This window comes from Panthera pardus, unplaced genomic scaffold, assembly GCF_024362965.1.
Source record: "Panthera pardus isolate Hobbes unplaced genomic scaffold, ASM2436296v1 HiC_scaffold_20, whole genome shotgun sequence".
Lineage (NCBI taxonomy): Eukaryota > Metazoa > Chordata > Mammalia > Carnivora > Felidae > Panthera > Panthera pardus.
The window spans coordinates 85,518,156-85,536,028 of record NW_026526766.1 but is presented as its reverse complement, the minus strand read 5'-3'; the positions used below and the strand labels follow the sequence as shown (position 1 = coordinate 85,536,028).

The 17,873-nt window shown below is 46.7% G+C and overlaps 1 protein-coding gene across 6 annotated transcripts in view; it reads right to left on the bottom strand.

The window, feature by feature from the left end:
• Positions 1–17,873, bottom strand: part of GARNL3 (GTPase activating Rap/RanGAP domain like 3) — a 149,679-nt gene that overhangs the window by 26,119 nt on the left and 105,687 nt on the right. For all 6 annotated transcript variants that reach the window (XM_019421089.2, XM_019421088.2, XM_053908287.1 and 3 more), the window contains 7 exons: positions 14,314–14,422; positions 12,373–12,418; positions 11,414–11,520; positions 8,807–8,922; positions 6,865–6,969; positions 5,765–5,839; positions 2,317–2,428 (listed from right to left, as the gene is read on the bottom strand). In XM_019421089.2, the coding sequence (XP_019276634.2) occupies positions 2,317–2,428; positions 5,765–5,839; positions 6,865–6,969; positions 8,807–8,922; positions 11,414–11,520; positions 12,373–12,418; positions 14,314–14,422 (670 nt within the window). The remainder of the gene's footprint in view (positions 1–2,316; positions 2,429–5,764; positions 5,840–6,864; positions 6,970–8,806; positions 8,923–11,413; positions 11,521–12,372; positions 12,419–14,313; positions 14,423–17,873) is intronic.

Genomic DNA, 17,873 nt, shown 5'->3' with positions numbered 1-17,873 from the left:
GACAAGAAAAAGGTAAACAAAGAAATACCAAGAGGATGAGGACTTCGGAGCACAATGAGGAATACAAAGGAAGCCTGGAGGGTTATGCTCTCCTTAACAAAAGCAAACAGGGCTAGCAGTGCTGCACACCCAGGAAATGAAAACAATAATCTGAGGAATAAATCCAAGCTCGTGGGTGTATGTGGCTGCATGTGCGGCAGACAACTTCCCTCAAGGTGGAAGGAAAGAATTGCCTGGCACATCACCAGGATCCTTGTATCTGACACCTCCAAGAAATTTTGGATCCATAAGGCCGAAAATTGCAGAAGGGGACGTGGTGATCTTCATTTGGATTTGACATTTAAAAAAAAAAAACCAGAAGCAGAGAACTCGAACAGTTTTTAGGCAAGCCTTGCAAATAGTCATTGTAAAGCGTGTTTTCTCATTCCTAAAAACAACCAAAAAGTAGAATGTAATACTTTTTCGATCAGAACATAATTATTTGCGTGGGACTATGTTTTTTTTTGTTTTTGGAAATCTGTGTTAAGGTAAAGACAATAACATTGGTAGAGTTTAATTTGATTCTAATAAAATGCAGTTGGTTTAGTGGGAACAGCGCTGGACTAGGAACCACCTCTGGCTTCCAGTTCCGGACGTGCCGCTAACCAGCTGTGTGATCTTGGGCAAGTCACACCATTTCTTTAGTTTTTTCATCTATAAAATTAAGAGATGAGACTAAACGTCTATAGTGTGTTACTGGTTTTTTTTTTTTTTTAATTATTTTATTTGGTTGCACTTCTGGCAAAACCTATGGATTTTGTTACCTTTTAGCACGTTCAGAGGGATACTGTAAAGGTAATAGCTGCTGTTTCCTAAATTACAACTCTGTGCCCGACACTGCTCTAAACATTTAAAGTAGGTAATCTAATGTCCACAATCCCTTCCTGTTATGATCATCTTTCCCATTTTATTTCATCAGTTTTCATTATTGTAAACTAGTTTTCAGCTGCTTGAAAAACTCCCCCCACTTCAGAGAAACCTGAAGCCCACGGAGGTTAAGTTTTCTTCCAGATCACAAAGATTCTCTAACAGTTTTGCAGTTTCTAAATTAAATATCTAATTTCAATTCTCAGCTTACAAATTTTAGATCATCTGCCTTTTAGTAAATTAGTTATATATACGTTTACATAGTTATACACACACATACTTAAATAATGACGTTATGGACACACAACTGAAATACGCATCAAAAGTGACAGATGAAGTCAGAAATAAATCTATTATGAAGCCTGGTCCGCCTCTCCTGTCTTCCCACAGAAGGCACCTAGCACAGGGCCTGGCACACAGCAGGCACTTGGGAAACCTGCTGACAGCATCTGAGGAGGGAATGAAGAAGGTCGTGGCTAGGGCTGTGGAGACGCTGTTGTTTTAGGCATCTCTCAGTGTTGGCTTTCCGAATCTCATAAAACATCAGTACGGAAACGGAGACTGGGTGGTCTGTTTCTGTGCTGTGGAGGACATGTCCTTGGAAGACAGACTCTGTGCCCATGGCTCCCTCTGAAGCCCCAGGAGACGGCTTGCTACCAGCGTTTAGCCCCTTTAACATTCACTGGGAGTCTGGAAAAAATCCAAAGGGGCTTCCTGGTGGAAGGGCCCGCACAGTATTGGAGTCTAAATGAAATCCCCATCAGAAGGTGAACTCTCTCCACAGCATCCTCCCCAAGGACATGTCCCACTGGCAGCCGATCTGTGCTGACAAGGAAATGACCACCTCCCCAGGCACAGTGATCCACCTGGTGGTCAGAAAGTTTGGTTTTGTATTAAGTTGATATGTGTCTTCCTGTCATAATCTGTGTCTATATCCATCCTAAATGGGTTATCTAAGATTCTTATTATTTGTTTTGGACACCAAGTACTTTTTGAATCAGAAACCTTGAAAAAAAAAAAAAAAAAGAGCTCTGATAGAGGGCATGTCCCTGAGGTAGGAGCTTGAAATACCAACGGTGTCCTTGTTGATTTAAGGTAAAATGGTGGAATCATGATAAGTAATGACCAAAAAGGAGATTCCTTTTGTGGGTCATTTGATGTCCGCAGACTAAGGAGATTTGGGGAAGGGATAAACCTGTCATGCACGACTCACCCTCTGGCTCGCTTGTTCAGAATATATTCCCTCTGCTTGTCCTGAAAAGAAGGGGTTAATTTTGTAAGGAAAGGAAACCTGGCTAACCTCACTGAGGATGATGCGTTTATCTGCAGGGAGTTGGCTGGCGGTCACCCATCTTAGAAGTACTACAAATTACACAAAGAAAGACATTTGAAGGACAGCTACTCACTAACCATCCACTAGCAAGACGCCAGCATCAGTGGAAACCAGCAAGGCCTGGCCCCAGGGATCCGCACACACGGCTTCGTGAGGGAAATTACTGCAGAAACACTGGGGCTCCCAAGGCTGCGAGGTGACAAAAGCATCGGAGAATAAGCGCACCGGAAACAATACACCACGGCCCCTCAGATGGAAAGGTACAGTACACCGTCTGCAACAGCGACCCACGTCTCCCCAAACTCTGGGAGCTGAGTGGGCCCTGGACTCAGTTACCTTTCTCTCTCTCTCTCTCTTTTAAAGATTTTATTTTTAAGGAGTCTCTACACCCAACGTGGGGCTTGAACTCACAACCCTGACATCAAGAGTCACACGCTGTACTGACTGAGCCAGCCAGGCGCCCCTCAGTTAACTTTCTTGGGAAGAAAGGTCTCCTTTCAAATACATATGCAGTAGGAAAAGAGGGAAGTCACAAGTTCCTGGCACCATGACCTGCCTCTATATGTAATAATGCTCCTCGGGGCCAATCGGAGCATTGGTAACGTCTTCTAAGCACACGTTTTTCTTTAGTACTTGAACTTGGACCAACTGCTGCCTATTTGTTTGGAGAATTCACATTAGGTCTTCATAAAAGGAAGATCCATATAGCCTCCACACAAAAAAAGCCTGATTCCTGTGTTGCTGCTTTGATAAAATTATGAAGTCATACACGATGCAAGAAGTTGACATTGTCTGAACATGAAAATGCTTACTGACCCACTTAAGGCTAGAGAATCTTAAAAAAAAAAAAAAATAATAACACCTGTTTGTAAGAATCTGGAAAGTGCTGCCGACAAACGTATTCGTGCTCCCCCACGTGACGTATTCATACCTTGTAAACTCTTCCCCTTAGTCTCATGCTCGGTTCAGGCACCAGAGTTAGCCTCCCTCACTGCTGCCCCAGAGCTGAGTGGGGATGCCTGGGGCCGGCAGGCACCATTCAGTGGGTCCTTAGTTACACCAGAATTAGGGACATTTTCAACAGAACCATTAGCTTTCCTCCAAAGCACGTGGCTTAGCCTCAAAGGACAAAGATGTTTTTGGAGTTTCTCAGGGACAAGCTAAAGTGTGACATGTTCGCTTTTACTCTCAATTAGACGTGCCACCTGGGGATGGTGTAAGACCCGGTGTATGCACACGGGGGCGTGTCTGTACGCACTGGGTGAACACACGTTGGCGTACTGAATGTAGAAGTGGGGGCTGTGAGGTCGCCTCCAAAGGCATTATTTGGTATACACATAATATACTGTGTATATTACCACGCTGCGAAAAATGTGCTCTCCCTTTAAGAAACTCACAAGCCTCAAAGTGAATCTTCTAATTGCCAAGATGAGGCTTAGGCTGTTCTGGGAAGATCACACAAAGAATGGGACGACATTTTACAACCTGGAAAGGGCCACACCAGTTCGGGCCATTAATTGGAATGGCATTTCCCTTAAGAAGATGATTGGAAATTCTGACTTTGTGGCTTAGAACAGGAGGCCACGAAAAAGCAAAGACGTCATAAATGTCAGCTGGCGGCAGCCATTGACATCTGAACGTTAGGCAACACTAAGACCGAAAAACAACTCTTAATAACAAAACTTTCTCCGAGTGGAGGACACAAATTTGGAACATTTATGCAGAACAGGGGTTCTAAACCCAGGAGATCTAAGGCTCCTAGGGAATCCATCAAGAGCTTAAGGAGGTCTGTGAAACCCTGGAATTATATTCGAGATGTTGTGTACACGTGCCATTCGCACATTTTAATGAACTAGAGTGTGGGGGAGGGTGTCCACTGATTTCATGGGTTCTCAAAGGGGCTGGGGACTCAAAGTTGCTTGAGGATGTCATGTATGAAGTGTCGGCGATAAGAACTCAGACCCGGTCCCATAGAGGCTCTGCTCTGAGGACTGATGGCATTTGCCATCACACCGGACTCCCTTCTGCCACGTGAGGGGCGTGGTGCAGACTCTGTGGGGAGAGAATGAGGCCTTCAGGTCTTCCTGCCCAAGGGCAGGACTCCTTGCCGGTCCCTCTAGGAATATTAACACAGCTCATGAAATGACAGATGCCTAGGAGAGTTGACAAAGCCTCCTCTTTGGAAATAAAACACTCTTGGGAGCAGCATGAGGGACTCTGGCCTCCACAGAGCCGACTGCACAGAAGTCCATGAGGGCCTCTGGGGCCCTGTTTCTCCAACAAAGGCCTGCGGCCAACTGGTAGGTTATGCACTGATGGAAAAAATGGAAGCTCTTTCTTTGCTGTTCACTGGTGAACAAGTTACCTTTCCACAGCCTTTCATTTTTATGTATGCCTCAGAACTTCTTATCGAGGAGGTTACTAAACCCTGCTGGAATTTGGTATTTATACAGCTCTTGGCAACATTGAGAATTCTACCATTCACACAAGCAAGCCGATCGTGGGAGTTTGGGCAACCTTTGGAAAAGATGCTTTGCCATCAATCTGGCCTTAAGTTGGTTGTGGTTTTCCAGCATCACTTGTATTTTGAGCCCATCGTTTCCCTGAAACCAGACTTTATAGTGTGTTGGGTCTGCAATTCAGATGCAAATCATTTATAGCTTCATCACTAAAGTAAATGCGTTCGTAATTCTTCTGCTTTTATAATGGACACTTCTCTAGTGATGCTCTGTCCGTGGATTTGTCCCATTTAACTATCTGTTACATACTTGGAACACAGACATAATTAAGTACATCGGGAATGGTTTTACAATACAAAATCATGCAAGTAAGTTTATATGCAATTTTATTGTTTTCTCTTCTCTTTTTGATTACCACCCTAGTTTCCTTACCCACCCTCCCCCCACCCCGCCAAAGGAAAGTGGAAGTCAGAAGTAGATACAGAGGCCACAGAATTTCTGGGGTGGCTGAATGAACTATAGATTAAGCAGCCGTTTCTCAACTGTGGTCCTCGACCAACAAGCATCAGTATCTCCTGGGAACTTGTTAGAAATGCAAATTCTCAGGGCTCATCCCAGACACTCTGGAGGTGATTCTAGTATACACAGAAGCTTGGGAAACATGGCCCTAGAGCTTTGCTTTGAGTGTGTCCAGGCACCCCATGAGAGCTTGTTATAAATGCAGAATCCTGACTCCTCCCCAGAGCTCTTGAATGGGACGTGCCTTCAGTCACTATGTCCAGGCGGTCTGCACACACACAAGGCTTGAGGAGCACTGCTCGGCCCTGTCTGCCTGACCAGGCCTGGCCCACCAGCTCTGCTCCACTTAAGCACGCAAAGGCACACACACGCTCTGGAAATTGGGGACTCTCGCTTACTGTTCCTCAATTTTATGTGGGGTTTCCCCTGAGGGCCCTGCAACAGACAAGCTCTTCTCCCTCCTGTCCCACACATCTCTAAGAACTGCAATAGCTTCCCTGATGACAAAGGACATTCACAGGCTAACTGGAGAGTATCATCAACTCACCTCTTTTTTACAGATCCCCGAAGCCACCAAGCTTGACGGAGCGTCCCCTCTCACAATGGATTTCAGTTTTAGTGCCTTACAGGACAGAGACCTCTTTTAAAGTTTGTTAGCAAGCAGTAATGGAACAGTAGGTTCAACACTTGTGATTTGAAAAATGTTTAATAAGACAGGAGTAATTTCAGACTAAAGTGTCAGGTTCCCACACTGCCTTATCACTGAAGACACGGCATGCAGCCAGCTGAATATGGTGAAGCCCTAACGACAACGGCCCAGCCCCCAGTGACCCAGAGGCCATCCTGTCATTTCAATTAATCAGTGTCTCAGTGCAGGGATTTCCACACTGGGAGACTGACCCCTCCTCAAGCTTGATGAATCAGAATCTCTGAGAGCAGAGTCGGGGCGCCCCTGTCACAGAGCACCTGTTTGGTGCAGTTACTTTGGCCTCTTAGCTTTCCAGGGTCACTTGATTCTGCTTGGTTCTCTCCTCTGGGTCTGAACCTTAGCTGCAGCTGGCCACTCTCCTTCTCTGTGTTGACAAGAGATCAAGGCAGAAAGCTGTGTCACCTCCCAGAACTGAGACATACTAATGTCATGTGGGAGTGAGGCAAAGGGGGAACGATTTCCTCCAAAATCTGGAATCAGATGCTAACAGTGAGCCACCAAATTCTGAGGATTGCTTCCAAGCAGCGGGGTGGGAATTCGGGTCCATGAGGACGCCACTGCTCTGTGCTTACTCCTGCCAGGGAGAAGTTCAAGGTGCTTTTCCCACAGTGGCTCCTCACTCTTCAGAAATGCCCAGGAGGTAGGCAAATGGTACGTGCTCCTTTGACAAGAGGGAGCTCAGCCTGGGCCTTGCGACTCCCTGCTTCGAGACAGTGGTACTCACTCCTCCGCAGAAAGCTTTGCTCCCCCCACCCCCACAGAGCTACGCCTACGTGGTTATCAAAAAGCTCACTCGTGGTTTCCACAGTAATCCTAAAAGAAACTGCAGAGCTCCCACAGGAGTGCAGAGACATGAAATTCTTTGCAGGCGGGCCAGCTGATGTGGATGGGACTCACAACTGCACATCTTGCCAAAGAGGTTTCGGAATAAAACCCACCTGCCCTATTCTAACGAACTCTGCCTGGCGGGCCTCCTCTTTCTTCCGTGCGGACTTGGGCGATTCTGGTAAGACGTCACTAAAAGATCGTCTGTTAAGCATGTTCTGAAAAAGAAAAACAAGTCACGGATTCCAAAGATGGTTGTCAAGTCCCATCCTTCGGCTTCTCCTAACGCACAAACCTATTTGTCCAAATGCTATTTCAACCTCCGTATCCGTTGACGCAATAAGCATTCGTGGGGCACGGCTTGTGTGCTAGGGTCTGTGCTAGACGCTAGGGGTCAAAGGCCAACAGGTGGAGAGCCAGTCGCTCCAGGGCTTACTAACTTCCCACCGGGTGACGGAGTCACCATGTTGCACGGCTCCGGGGATGCCATTCTCAGAGAGCAGCACCCCTTCCCCCACCGCCCCCGGCACAAGGCGTGCTGAATTCTGCGTGAATGGCGCCCCTTGGAGTCGTGTGACTGTAACTCTCTCGGTGACTTTGGGCAAGTGAGTTAATTTACGGCTCTCGGTGTCTTTGTGTGGCTAATACCCGTCTCCGAGGCGTCTTATGAAGACCACGTGAGGAAGTGCGTGTAAGGTGCTTAGCACAGGGCTTGGGCGCACACACAGTAAATGTCAGTTCTCTTCCAGTGCACAGTCAGAGAATGGGCACACTCATTCAGTCAGCAAGCACTGACTGATCACCCACCACTCTGCCAGATGTGCGGTGGCGGGGTGGGTGGAGGACGGTGATACACAGTCTGTCCTTGCAGAGCAGTCTAATGGGGGAGACAGATTAAGGACTGGATGTCATGACTGGCACATGGGAGAATGCCTACGGAGGGGAAATACACAGAATGTGAGAGTGCCTAATATGGGGACTTGGCTTCGCCGGGCGTTGGGGAAGGCCATGCTTCAGCTGGGACCTGAGGGGCCTCATGTCTTCATCTCCATACCCTCTCTGCACCCCTCCCTGGCCTTAGGGAAAAAAGGGGATGGACGGATTAGTGAGCCTGGCTTGCTCTTTAGCGCTTGGGGCTGGTCTAGACCGATCCCTGCAAGTAGTTAGGATGTACTGGCCAGCCGGAAGTCAAGGGGTACCTATAAAATGGTGGTGGTCCCTGTGCTGAAGGGAAAGGATCACCTGAGCACCAGCTCATTTGGATATTCTTCATCTCCCCATGTGAGCACCTGAAACTGATGCCGCACGTTATTTACGCACATCACTGGTGGTTCCTTTTGCTGGAGTTTATGAACGCAAGGAATCTAGGGGAGTCTCCCCACTTGTTCTGGGATCTCTTGTTAAAGGCGGGGAATACTTCTAAGTAGCACTACTTTTACTCTGCATCAATGGGCCCGTGCATCTGGTGATCTCACACTGAGTCTGGAGGATTCTAAAGAGCCCGAGGGGCCCTGGAGGCCCCGGGGGAGGCGCTGGGTCCCATCAGTGTGGAGATACCTTCAGCCTAGGAAGTTCCTGGCACAAAGTGAATCTGCAGTAAATATAAATACTTGTTTCAGTGCCTGAATATGGGGCTGGCCGGTAAATCTCCGGAAAACCTTAAAAAGCTCCCAGTGTCTCTCCCAAATCCCTACTTTTGCCTATCCATCAGCTCTATGTCACTGGTAATGTTGAACAGTACCACCAAGGACAGGCACCCCCCAAAAGCACTCTCGAATACTCCAGGGATTACGGATTGACACTCATGCCCCCAGTCTGCACCTCCATTCCCACAGGTCTGTGGTTTCTGAAAACCACGTTCCTGTATATGGACATTCCACACTCTTTCTTGTGGTAACAACGAGAGAACCAGTGTTGGCCATGGTGGCCACAGTCCGGTGTTAACAGCAAGGATCAAGGCAACTCCCGTGTTTTTCTAACCAGGACTCATTGCTAGGACTGGTGTTCTTAACCCAAACCCATGAGAAGGAAAGAGGACCACGGACCCAGGGTTACCTTATGTAAATCTGGCATCAAATCCTGGTATAAAGATCGAATCAACATATCCAGAGTACGTCGACGTTTCTGGGCAAATGTTGGGGTTTCCAAAGTGGCTTTTTCACCATTAATTACTAAAATAAATCAAATTATAAAGGGAGTTACGAATACTAACATGCTACTGAAGAATGTCCTTCTCAAGGAAACTCTTTACAGTGAATGCCACCCACTTTCCAAATACTGGTATTACCACTGGCACTACCCTTCCTTCATGGAAGAATGTTTAAATCTCTAAATTTTTCTATCCAAACCCATAGTTCATAGGTATCTCTGTCTCACCTTTCCCGTTGGACTTCAAGCTTCCAGAGCAGAGGGTGTATCTAATTACTTGACCTAGTACACACCCAACCTGCCCCCATCTAGCATTCCTCCCTCCCTCCCTCCCTCCCTCCCTCCCTCCCCCCACTCTATCCATTCATCCATCCATCCATCCACCCAAACATCTACCTACCCAACCATCTACACACCCATCCAACACATGGGCCAAACCACCAGGATGCCATTTAACAGGATTAAATATGTATTTGCTACATTTTGTTAGGAAAAATAACAACTGCCTAAGCAGAGTACTGGGGTTCTTGCCCTAATGGAAGTTTCTTCTGGGCAAAAAAAGCTGATGGTTAGTGGGCTACAGACACTAAGGGTCAGGAAAGTGGAGTGTCCAGTTCCACATCAGACCACAGAACAGAAAGTGTGCAATAGGGGTTAGGAGCTTGAAATCAAGACAGTTATGGGTTTGAATCCCAGCTGTGCTGCTACATTCTTAAGAAAATTATTTAGCTTCTTGGGGGGGCAATTTTCTACCCTGTAAAATGGGTATAATTGTATTTCCTTATAGGATCATTGTAAGAATTTAAATGATATAATGCATATAAAGGGTTAGCACCATACTAGGCATATCGAACTGAATAAATGTTAACTCTTAATTTTCTCATATAATGTGCCAAAGGAAGAACAGTGTTCACAGACTGAAAAATGAACTTCTTGGGCCCAGGCATTTCCTGGATAGGATCTGAGTGCTGGGGACAAGCTGGGCTTGTTTGTGGTAAGATACCTCTTAAGGAAATTAAACTGAATGCATTTAAGGCACACCCATTATTTTCTCTTAATTCTGTGACTGGAAATTTTTTGTTTGAGGATATTATTTCCTTAGTGCCCCAGAAAAAAAAAATCCATTTTAAATGACCTGTTTCAGCCAAATAAAGGGAAAAGATTAAAAATCCTGTTGAAACGCCATTTCTTGTGATCTTGGAGTTTCCTGCCTGGCCTTCTTCCTCTCTCCTGTTAACATCCAGTCTGGAATTCAAAAAGACTTTGGCTCCCCTGGCTTGTACCTTTTCTCTCAGTCCATCAATCCCTCCTGGTCCTTCCTGGCTCCATGCTCCATTCCTTCAACGACTCTCTTCACAGCCCACAGATCGACTTCCACGTTTTCCACTAGATCGACTGTGCATGTTTTCAACTATAGATCAACTGAGGCCTTTGCCTCATTCTACCCAAGCATCCAAGGGTGCTGCTCAAAGTCACTCTGTTGACTGACTCCATTGAAATCAGCAGATATACCAATAAGCTGGGTTCTTAGGCTCCTGAATCATCTCTAATCATGGTTCAAGGGCTCCATGCCTGCAGCGGCCCTGTCCCTGCTGCAGACGCTCTGTAAACACTGCCTACCTCCTGAGCCCTGGCTTCCAAGATGCTCCCCATTTCTAGCTGCTAAACCTATTCTCCGTTGCTGACTCTGCTTCAGGTCTGTTTCTTGCTCTCTGCCTGATCCTCTGGTGGACCCCCATTGTAAGATTCAGGCAATTTCACATACCACTTCAGATTTTTGGCTTGTTTCTAAAACTCGGAATATCTGGCAGCACTGGGCGCGTTCTTCTGGATGCAGACTGCGAGCCGGACTTACAGCTATAATAACCGGGCTATTCCGGGGAGGGAGGAAGCGAGCTCTTGGGGTTCAGAAGATGGGGGGCTCAGGGTCAGGTGTTTGAGAATTATCGGTGGAGCTAAAATGTATGCTCACCAGCTAGTGAAGACTGGATGGCCAGGTTCTACACGTATCATATCCACATTCTCTCTGTGGGTCTTTCTCATGGGCGCGTGTGCGTGCACGCGCGCGCACACACACACACACACACACACACACACACTCGCTAACAACTCCCCTTTCCCTAAGTACATACCCACATAACCACTCTGCCTCACCTGCTTCCCATTCTCCAACAAAGACACAGATACACATGTAGCTGGAGATTCGGCCAGAGAAATGGCCATATCAGAATCCTGGGCAGAAATGCAAACTTGAGGCTCCCTGGTATTGTGCGTGGGTGAGTACAGATAAACTTCAAGGCAGGTGAGCAAGACGGTAGATATAGAGTAGGACACAGGAGAAGATCTACGTATCGCTACCAGAAAATTGAATGTTTCACATGAAGAATTAACAGAACGTGGAATGGGATCCATGCTTAAATAATGGTATTTTCTTATACAGCATCCTTGGAGAATCTGAAGGAATGTATCCTAATGTAGAACAAGTTGCAAAAAAATTTCAAAATAGAGACTTACATTTCACTAGCAAAAAGTCCCTGAATTCCTGGTGGTCTGTAAACACCGGTGGGGATGGCAAGGGGGGGCCAAAGAGTGGTACACTTTCTTCTGAAAATATTTTCAGCCTACATAGAGAACATTTCAGAATTACTAGGTTTTTCTTCAAAGATCACCAAATATCTGGACCTTACATTTTTGTACAGTTGCCTACGTGATATGTTAAGAATATTCATTCCCCGGGAGGCATGCCTTCTCTGGGCTGCCAGAGCCTCGGCCACCGTGTGGTTCTCCCATGGGCTTTAGGGCAGAGGCCAGGCCTTCCTGATTCCTTCATGGTCCAACCTACCAAGCTGTGGGCAAGGTCAAGGATGCCAGGAATAATATAGCAAAGGCCACCATTGAGCACCCACCGCATACCAGGCAGCACACTTGGTATTTTAAGACATCGTATTGACTGATTCTCATCAAGCTGCCCAGGGAGTAGCATTACCTTCAATCTGTCCTACAGATGGGGACTGAGACTCTGAGAAGATAAACACTTTTTTCAAAACCACAAAGTGAATAGTGACAGAGCTGGGATTCCAACCCACATCTATTTGGCTCAAGGTTTATGCTCGTTTCACAACATCATGATACCTTTTTAATAGATTAATTTTTGAGAACAGAGGGATCAATAGGCCAGGATGTAGCCCAGGAAAGGGGGTCCTCTGGTCAAGATCAGACATACCAAATTTGTGCCCATTTTAGAGTACAATAAAATTCCAAACTAACCCTCACCCTTGGGCCGACGGCACAGAGCAACACTATATGGAACAAGCCTTCCCCAAAGAAATGATGGTCCCGAAGGGAGTTCTCGTAGGTGAGGACATTTGCACCAAATCAATCAGCAAATATGTGTAGAAGTCATCGAATGAATGCCAAATTAACAAGTAAATGTGAGAATTAGAACAAGCGACTGAGAGAAAGTCATCACCTACCTGTAATTGTCATTTTGTTGATCATACCTCACTAAGGCAAAAATATCTGTGGTGATGGTTAAGGAAATAACGACCCCAACGCTCATAGTCAACGGCTTGTGCCTTGAAATCCCTCGTGCAGAATCATCCCAGATCCGCACTTCTGTGCTCAGGGCATCTGTCCCTCTTAGGCTGAGATGGAGCCTTGACTATTTTAAAGGAGACAGCCCAGGAAGGCAGAAGTTCAACCTCTGTGTGCTCATCCTTTGGGGGAAAGAGCTTTGTCTCTCCATCTGTCAGAAAAGCAACACAAATGTAGCTATTACGCCACTAAGCAGCCAAAAAAAGCCAAAAGAGCAATTTGTTGGCTTGGAAATACGAACCACGTCCCCGTATGAAATTAGACACACATTTCCCGTCACCCATTTTGTAAATAAAAGCAAATCAAGTGCTTCCACTGCACACCTTCTCTCTCTCTCCTTCTGGCTTTGGTAGACAAAACAAACCAAAACAAACCAACGTAGAAGCTACTCTGTTGTGACAGGTGCGCCGAGTCTAAACCGGTACCATACCTCGTCCAGCTTTGCTTTCTTTCTCCTATTCCTCCTCCTCCCCTGGCAGCTCCTCCCCCACACTTTCCTCAGCCGGTGCTAAAAGGCCATCAGTCCCTCCAGCTGTTTCCATTGCTGGACTCAGAGGAAAGAGGCTCCATTAACTATCTGCTGGCCGCTTTCTGGAAACAAATGTGTCAAGCCCCAAATCTAAAACTTAACAACAAAGGGGATTCTAAACATCATGACTGCCTCTCGGTCACTTAAAGAGCCACCCCCCTCTCCCCACCTGGAGAAAACTTCCGTTCTAGAAGAACTGCTTCGGGAAAGGGGAAGTGGTGGCCCTAAATCCCAGTGAATGGAGTGAGAGGTCACTTAATGAGCAGGGGTGGGAGCAAAAACAATTATTGTTGAAGTGCAAGTGCATAAATGTTTTCTTCCCTGCCCTCCTGGAAGAAATCTGGCCATTTCCCACTTCTAAAAACATATAGGCTGTATTAGGTGACAATGAACAAGTCAAAACACACAGAGAAATCTACTTCCAGATACGATGAGTCACAGTGGTCCTGTCTCCCAACATTTTTACCGGAGTCTTCAGGGAACATGAATAATTAGAGCAGAATTTATTCGGAAAATGTCTATTAGCTGCCCTTTATTTACCTTTATTTACCACGTACAACCTGTGGAGGCACCACATTTGGGTCTTGTGCTGTCATGGCCTGTGACCCAAAGCAACAGGGCCACGATGATATCTATTGGGCTGGCCAAACTCATGTCCTATGCCTGTCTGAATGAGCTGAGCTTGGACATTACAGAGAACTTCAGCAGGACTTTGCCAGCAATAGGAGCTAAGCAGGGATTTGAGGAAGCAGAGGGAAAAGTGAATAGAAATATGATTCATTCCATCATTTCTCTAATTTTAAGAGGTGGTAATACAGTAGTTATCACCAGGCTTTAGAATCAAGAAAGAAACACTATTTTGGCTATTTTAATTTGTGAATTTTTATTTAACTAAATTTAACTGAATTCTAGTAACTTCAATTCAATTCAAATTTTTATTTGACTACCACAAATTTCTCAGAGGGTTCACTACCCATAATTCTTCTAGTCCATTTATTACTGATGGATGGTTAAGAAGTTTCCCTTATTTCATAGACCACTTGAGGAAAGAAACGATATTCCAGAAGCCAAGAATTCTCTGAGGATGAGTCTATCCACTACTCCAATGGATGGAGAAAAGATGAGAGCCAAATAACCCTGAGGGAAAAATCCAGAACAGTGGCTCTAAAAATCTAGCGACGCAAAACAACTACGACAAGCAAGTCAATGGTAACATTTGTTTTGAGGGTCACTTTAGACCCGTGAGGTTGACCAACAGCTCACTAAACTTGTTTACAAAGGCCCAGGATACGTGTAAAGTGGGAGCGGATCATGGAAGGCTTAAAGGCAGGAGAAGGTTCCTCTCCCTCCTGGAACACGATGGTGACGATGTCATTTCCAATATGGCGCTTCCTCTCCACCTGGATGAAAGCATAAGTAACACCGCTGAGGAGGTGACTCAAATGTGGCAGATTCACAGGGTTAAAAAACTAACACAGTATGGAAACCACAACGGTCACAGAGCCCCAAACTTCCATCGTGTTTGACTTCCTGCCTCCTGTGTTCTTCTACCAGCCCAGGCTCCAGGCTCTCCTAACCATCTCCTCAGCTCCTCCCCCAATGCAGACCTGCCTTTCTTCTTGCCTCCCCTTCTGCAGAAGCTTCCGAACTAGCCTCCTTGCCTCCATTCTCTCCCATTTTGCTGTCGTGATTGTGTCCACCTTTGTTCCTACTTCATCCTCTTAGCCTGGCATTCAAGGCCCCCAGACAAGAGGCATTGCAGGAGAATTTCCTGGGGAAGGGGCTCAAACATGTGCATGTTTATCAATGCCTTAGCTACTTCTGAAAGATGTACTTGGGGAGGACAATGGCCTTATGTAATCTGACCTCAGCTGACCTTTCAAAATTGATCTCCTAGACCTGTGGTCAGCAATTTTTTTCTGTAAAGGGCCAGACAATAAATAGTTTCAGCTTTGTAGATCATATTGTCTGTTTGCACCCATGAGCTCTGCTGTCATAGTACAAAGGCAGCTATAGACGATCCATAAACGGGTAGGCATGGCTGTGTTCCAGTAACAATTTAACAAAACAGGCAGTATGTGAAGTTTGGCCCATGTGCCATCGTTTGCCAACCCTGTCCTAGACCTTTGCTTAATCGGCCAAACAGAAGGATTCACTGTTCTCCGTGGATCCCTGGTGTGTCCCCTATTCTGAAGTATAAGCTCCTGGAGAACAGGATTCTTTTCTGATTCTTACTAGATATTACCCCAGTTTTGCAAATGAGGAAATGAAGGTTTAGGGATGTCCTAATAATTTCAGTTCAACTACAAAAGTCATTATTTTTGGCAATCATCTCTTGGCTGTGGCACCAAAAGCACACCCAACAAAAGGGGAACTGAGATAAAATGGACTGCATCAAGATTTAAAGTTCTGGCCCAAGAAAGGACACCAGTGACACACGTGAAAGGCAGCAGCACACAGAATGGGAGAAAATATTTACAGGGGCACCTGGGTGGCTCAGTCGGTTGAGTGTTTGACTCTTGATTTCAGTCTCACGCTTTGTGGGTTTGAGCCCCGTGTCGGGCTCCGTGCTGACAGTGAGGAGCCTGCTTGAGATTCTCTCTCTTTCCCCCTCTCTCTCTGCCCCTGTCCTGCTCACACGCTCTCTTTCAAAATCAATAAACTTAAAAAAAAATTTACAAATCATGTACCTGATAAGGGGTTATATCCAGAATATACAGAACTCCTACAACTCAACAACGACAAATCAAATAACTTGATTAAAAAGTGGGCAACTGGAGTTGAATAAACATTTCTCCCAAGGAGATGTGATCACACATGAGAAGATGCTCCACGTCACCGATCAAAACCACGATGGGCTGCCACTTCACACCCATTAGGCTAGCTATAGCAAAACAAAACAAAGCCGAAGAAAACATAAAACACCTGGAAATGAAAGTGCTGTCGAGGATGCGGAGAAAGTCGAGCTCTCGCGCACTGCTGCTGGGAATCCAGAATGGGGCAACTGCTGTGGAGAACGGTATGCTGGTCCCCCAAACACTTAACCACAGGATTACCACACGACCCAGCAATTCCACTGAGAAAGGAGAGGCTGCAGGAGAGTCGGGGTGCAATTTTGGACACGTTGGGCTTGAGGCATCTAGCCCCAGAGGGTGTCAAGAAGGCTGCACCTGAGTCTGGACTTCTGGATGGAGACGTAAATTTGGGGGTCAGCGTATAAAAGCTATCTAGAGCCCTGAGACCAGGGGAGATCATCCACGGAGTGAATGAGAGTAGGAGGTGGCGGCAAGAGGGCCAAGAACCGCACCCCGAGCCAGGCAGGGCTCATCACGTGCCCAGGATCACGCAGCTAGTTCTTAGCAGGGCTAGGACTGGGCCCAGATGGGCTGCTCGCGGGGCTGTGCTTTCATCCAGTTCTAGAAGTCGCCCTCAGGGCCTGGAGTTGGGAGACCAGGAGATGTCAGTGGTGCGGGACATCACAGGGAGTGAGGAGAAAGGTGAGGCCCCACAGAGGCAAATATCAATACCTCCCTCTCCGTCACCCCCCAGTTCAGGTTTGGTTCAGTGACAGAGGAGGAGACGTAGAAGTCACAGGAATACCAGAACCTACAAACTGTGCGAGGGGTGGCTTCTTTATGTCAGATTTGGGATATGGCTCAGACCGTTCCCCTCATGTTCTAGATGTTGGGAGGTCCAGAAGCAGCAAGATTTTATGAGCCAGGCTGGCCTCTGTCTTATTGTCTGTTACCTTAGGCCCCCAAGATACAGAGAGAAGCTCACAGCTAGTGGTTTTTCTCTGCTCTGCCATGATTGGGCACTGTTAAGGTTCACTCGTGTCCTGTGTTTCTTTGTCTCTCTTCCCACCTGTCTGATCTTCCTGGTAACAGACAAGAATTTGAGTTTTGTTTTGCCTCCTACCTACTGATGCTTGGCAAGTGGAGGCCCCAAGTGCTACCACGGAGACAACGACGATGTTGAGAGTACCGGGTCCACCTGGGGACATTACAGAGCTGCTGGCGAGGGTGGTCACGCCTTAATATACTGACAGCCCCTCGAAGAGATAAGGTTCACGTCTTCAGAGTTGGGCAAAGGTTGAAATGTCACACTCTTTGCTCCTGTCTCTGTGGCTAATGCCCCTACCTGTCACAAGATATGGGCAATTTGGTGACTGTGCAGGGCTGAAAAGGTCAGAGTGCAGGGAGGAGGAAGATTGTAAAACATTTCAGGGGAAGTTCTGTGATATTATCGTTGAGCTGTAGGAGGTCATTGTAATTCATAATGACTGGGAAGGCCAGCTCAGTCCCTCCTCAGCGCATGATCCTAAGATCCTAAGAGCTTCAGCTCCTGCGATAATAAAGGTGCCCTTGACCCTGCAAAGGAAGATGCCTTGCAGAAAGTGACCTCAGCCACTAAGCAGTCGTGCTGGGCCAAGGCACTTCCTGTTCCCACCTGCCCTCTCCCAGAGTGAGCCTTCTAAAACCAGAATGAGCTTAAGACCTCCAGTGGGTCTCCGGTGCCTGCAGGATAAACCCACCAGCTCGTTACTCCAGGCCCCAAACCATCTGACAGAACTGGCTCTTCCTATCCCTCCCTGCCACGTCCCCGAAGCACCTTTATATCTCACGACTGGAACATCACGTTTTATTTATTTGAAAAATAATTTCTTTAATGTTTTGTTTATTTTTGAGAGAGAGAGACAGAGTATGAGTGGGGGAGGGGCAGAGAGGGAGACACACACTCTGAAGCAGGCTCCAGGCTCTGAGCTGTTGGCACAGAGCCTGACCCAGGGCTCAAACTCAACAAATTCTGAGATCACGACCTGAGCCGAAGTCGGATGCTTCACCGTCCGAG